Raw genomic sequence first — 4686 nt, 5'->3', positions numbered from 1 at the left:
CTGGCCCCCTTGCTTTTCGCCATCGGGTCACATCCGCTCATTACGATGCTCAAAGCCAGTGCTGCGCGGGGAGAGATTCAAGGTCTGGCATTACCGGGCAACAACCGACTACTAGACAAAATGTTCGCAGATGATTCGCTCCTATTCGTGAAGGCGTGCTCTCAAGTTGTCAGGAGAGCTCTAGAGATTGTGCAAACATTTTCCGTGGCCTCGGGATCCAAGTGCAATACAGAGAAGTCAAGGGTTATCTCCCTGTCGAAAAACGACTCTTTTGACCCTGCAGTGTAGGAAAGATTATCTCAAAAAGGAGTGTGCAGACACCTGATTGTACCACTTTGTCTACTAAGCCATCCAAGGTGGAGAATATCAATGGAATACACAACCAAGTTCAAAGAGTAAAGGCAAAAGTAGAAATGCCCTTTAATATAAGTGACTATTTATATAAGTGCTCAAAATTTTGGAGATTCTTTGGTTGGCAAAATGCGGCAAATTTACGGAATCTTGGTTTTTTTGTGGTGAATTGGGTCGTATGCAATCTAAGTGTCCTCAACTACATTTAGGGAGGCTATAAGTGAGGCGGAGGACACTGAAATTCCATATGACCAAATTTACTGCAAAGAAAGCAAGACTTCTCAAATTTTTTCCATTTAAGCTTGAATGGTCTTTTTCCAACCTAAGAATCTCTAGAATTTGAAGTGACACTAGCTGAAGTCTCATTTATGTGTCCCAACAGACACAAAACGGATTGGTATATACGTGTGTATGACCATGGAGATGATGATGAGAGCTTGGGATTAGTTATATATGTAACACTTGAGCGGAACCATCGTTATTTCCTTATAAAATCTTGATTATGTGCTCGTTCCAAGTGCATAAGGGGCCCCATATGTGAGTCTTGCTATGAGAGGCCATAATAACTATCTATACTATTATAAAAGGGGAGAAATTTCGATCCCCTTTGACACGTGTCCTGAGCTCCTTGACCCGGTATATGTGCCCTTTAACTCCGGTGACACAGAAGACAACGCACACAACTAGAGAGAGAAAGGTGTCGGAGGGGGGGGGGAGAGAGAGAGAGAGAGAGAGAGAGAGAGAGAGAGAGAGAGAGAGAGAGAGAGAGAGAGGCGGCCGAAGGATGTCAGCCACAATACTGTTAGAAAAAAACCGGGGACCAATGTATTTTAACCGGTTGAAATCCTAAAATCCCGGTTAGATTTTGAGCTTGCCTTGAAGAAAACTGAGAAGTTTTCACAAATTTTAGTGTAATTACCGGTAAAAGTTTTAAATTTTGACCTAAAAACCGGGAGAATTTCAAGTTTGCCCTTATTTTCTTCGGTTAGGAAAAATGTATTTTTCTAACTCCGACTCGGCCATAGTAGTTCTTGTAATGCCGCACGCATGGTGCACAGAAGAACATGTATGTGGCACACCTCGTTCCAAGTTTCCTCCCACGCTATCCAACAAGTGGCACTTCAACACTAACCGCGATAGAAACCAGGTCTTTCTATTTTCAAACAGGCACGCGGGAGTGACGTAAAGTTGGCAACTTGGCAGCTCAAAATGAGGTTTTATCAGACGCACTGCCTCTCTCTCTCTCTCTCTCTCTCTCTCTCACTCAGGCGCGGCACCCCCCCCCCCCCACACACACACACACGATGGTTTGCACTTGTGATCATACCTGCAGCACAGGGAACCCCTGTGGCCGCTGCGGTGCGGGCTCCTGTGGGTGCGGTGAAGGCTGCAGGTAATCAATTGATCTGTGCATTTTGCGTGCAGATAATATAAGTCTGTGTGGTGTGTGTGCCCACGGGTGCGAGAGAGAGAGAGAGAGAGAGAGAGAGAGTTTATATGGACTGTCTATCGCAGATGCGGATTGTCGAGCGCCAGAACGGGGTAAAATTGCAATCAGACGAGGCTGGCTCTTCGGTATCTCTTTCCCAGTTTTTTAACGGACTTGCTGTTTGTATTGTTGTCGTTGATCAGGGGCGGAGTACGTGGGGTGGTCGGAGGAGCGACGGATACATGCGTTTGCGGGACGGCGTGTGATTGTGTCCGGCTTCCGATAAGTGGTGATTTTTTATGCACCTGTACACAGGCCAATTGTACCTCGTGCAGCACGTGCGGAACGCGAAGGCAAGGTGCGACAGGGGGCACCACTTTCCTGTGAGAGCGTGTTATCTGGCTTGATTAAGAGGAGAACTTTGAATGATTGACCAGTAGATCTAAATCTAAATCTAATAAAACCCCGCTACATGTAATAAAATAAAGATTCCACTACACTATATATTATGCCTTGGGTAGCATGGTAGATTGGAGTTCTCTCCTCTTTCAAAGCAATACGAGGACGGGCTTCTACCTAGCTTGAAGACGTTGGTTCTTAGTAAATGACAATTTTCCATGTAAGGTGACGTATTAGGCTTTTTTTTGGACTTCATAAAACCTTTCTTTGTAATTAATGGTCTTTTTCAATATAAGATGATGCAATAGGTTTTTTTGGACTTCATAATGGCCTTTTTTTTTTTTTTTTTGCAAATGACCTTTTTTTCATATATGATGTAATAGGCTTTTTTGGACTATTTAGGCCTGTTACATTTTGGGTGCAATTGTGGACCATTGGTTAAAGCTTCGTGATTGTTGGCACGTGGCAATGAACTTCCTTTTTTACTATTTTCTATTAGCAATGTTACTTGTGCGTTGTTACCATGGCTCGCTCTCTCTCTCTCTCTCTCTCTCTCTCTCTCTCTCTCTCTCACACACACACACACACACACACACACACACACACACAGAGGTAGGACGCGCACATTGTGTCCACGTGAATGGAACTATAGTTCCTTGGAATCACTCTTAAGAAAACATAGGTCTCTCTCTCTCTCTCTCTCTCTCTCTCTCTCTCATATTAGATCTTTGCTCTCTTTTTCCACCTCAGTTCTTTTGGGTTGGCTTAATAAGCACATGGGAGGGATTCATCCTTCACATGACTTCTAGTAAATTCAAGTCGTTACATATCTCCTTGCTCATTAGCCAATAACAATGTACTAGATTTCTACCAGCTTGCTACTATTGCGTCATGCTATCAAAATCGTATCTTCAGTAGGCGGGCTTCTCACAACCCTCATTTGGTTGGAGCAAGGTAGGTTTTAATTGGTGACATGCTCTAGGGTCATTTTTGGAGGGCCACAACGTTGCAAATTAAAAGTGCTCTCAATTCTACACCTTGTAATTCACTATATTTTGTATGCCTCAAAATGATGCTACAAGCATGCTCTCTCTCTCTCTCTCTCTCTCTCTCTCTCTCTCTCTCTCTCTCTCACACACACACACACACACACACACACACACACAGCGCGCGCGAGGATTTCAATTCAAGATTGGTGGGATTAATATTATTTAAAGAAGTTCAACTTGTTCCTATGACAGTAACATCTCTCTCTCTCTCTCTCTCTCTCTCTCTCTCTCTCTCACACACACACACACACACACACACACACACACACACACACATATTTATGTGCACATATATCGACGTTTTTCATAGACGGGACCCTAACCTAATTTGCAAATTGCTTGCAAAATAAGTGAATATGGTGTGATTTAAGGTCTATTAAAATGTTCGAGTCGATGCTAGTCAAGCAAGGCTATTGCGATGGGCAGTAGCCAGCGGCACAGGCTGAGAATAGCAAAGAAGTGTACTCTCTCTCTCTCTCTCTCTCCCCCCCCCCCCCTCCCCCCCGAGTTTAGCGTACCATATTTTTGCCGTAGAATGCGAGACTGGCATATCTTCTCCTCCCAACCTCCCTACTTATAGCGCTTCGCCCTTGCAGTAGGACCCCTTAACTTGTACCTAGCGCTCGGCTCCTAGCCGCATTAAGCCAGTACCTTGCCTTTGGCCTGCTGCTCGGTCCTACCATTGGTCTGACATTGCTCCCCCCTTGGAGAAGCGTTTTTGTCCTCAAAAACAAAACTGGTGAGATCTTCCCAAGAGCACTAATGTTTTTCGCAGTGGCATCCTTCATGGATCCAACTGTTTGTTTGAGTGGCACGGCTTAGTAGGAGGTTCAATGAAACCAAGAGTAACATCTTGATTTTCCACATTGTTGTCCCTTTGCAACCGTCTTGTGCAAGCGGCTCATGTACAACATAGCATGTAGACTCCATTTAGAAATCACTTGAGTATGCTAAACGAGTTATCATTTGAAAGACTACCTCTTTTCACTCTCCATGAAAGTAACTGGGTGATGTAACTTATCAACAAAATATAAGTCCTTGACTTGTTATCACTTGTCATCAGTAAACAACCCCACCATAACTAGTGTTCAACATTGAGAACCTGAACTATACATAAAGAGACTAAACCTAGTCGCAAACATGCTTTTAACTTATGGTAAGAAAACTTCAAGTAGCGAAATACATGCTTTCTAATCAAATTGCTTGATGCTAACATATGCACTTTGCATATCTTTTAGCACATGACTACACTTTGTAATCTGGCTATTCTCCTTGCATATCTTTTAGCACATGATTACACTTTGTAATCTGGCTATTCTCTTTGGATAACTCACAGTACTGAGGTGTGTTTTCCCACGGTTTATAGTCTTCCCAGATGGTTGGTAAATAGAGATCACAATATTGTACAACATTGTGGAGGAATAAAAAATGTATTGGAATAACCATCTTGATTGACTT

The 4686-nt window shown here is 43.4% G+C and overlaps 1 protein-coding gene across 2 annotated transcripts; it reads left to right on the top strand.

The window, feature by feature from the left end:
* The first annotated feature begins 1387 nt into the window (after positions 1-1387).
* Positions 1388-2506, top strand: LOC147445559 (uncharacterized). Of its 2 annotated transcripts, XM_086526062.1 has the most exons (4): positions 1388-1498; positions 1690-1744; positions 1867-1893; positions 1984-2506. In XM_086526062.1, exons 1-4 carry the CDS (start codon positions 1388-1390, stop codon positions 2064-2066), a joined length of 276 nt encoding a protein of 91 aa, XP_086382188.1. In that variant the 3' UTR covers positions 2067-2506. The 2 variants fall into 2 exon arrangements, with proteins under 2 accessions (XP_086382188.1, XP_086382189.1); XM_086526063.1 differs by lacking the exon at positions 1388-1498 and having other exon boundaries at positions 1595-1744.
* The last annotated feature ends 2180 nt before the right edge of the window (positions 2507-4686 follow it).

Source organism: Adiantum capillus-veneris, chromosome 12 (genome assembly GCF_014529385.1).
Source record: "Adiantum capillus-veneris isolate H3 chromosome 12, ASM1452938v2, whole genome shotgun sequence".
NCBI lineage: Eukaryota > Viridiplantae > Streptophyta > Polypodiopsida > Polypodiales > Pteridaceae > Adiantum > Adiantum capillus-veneris.
This window is presented reverse-complemented; position numbering and strand designations above follow the sequence as displayed.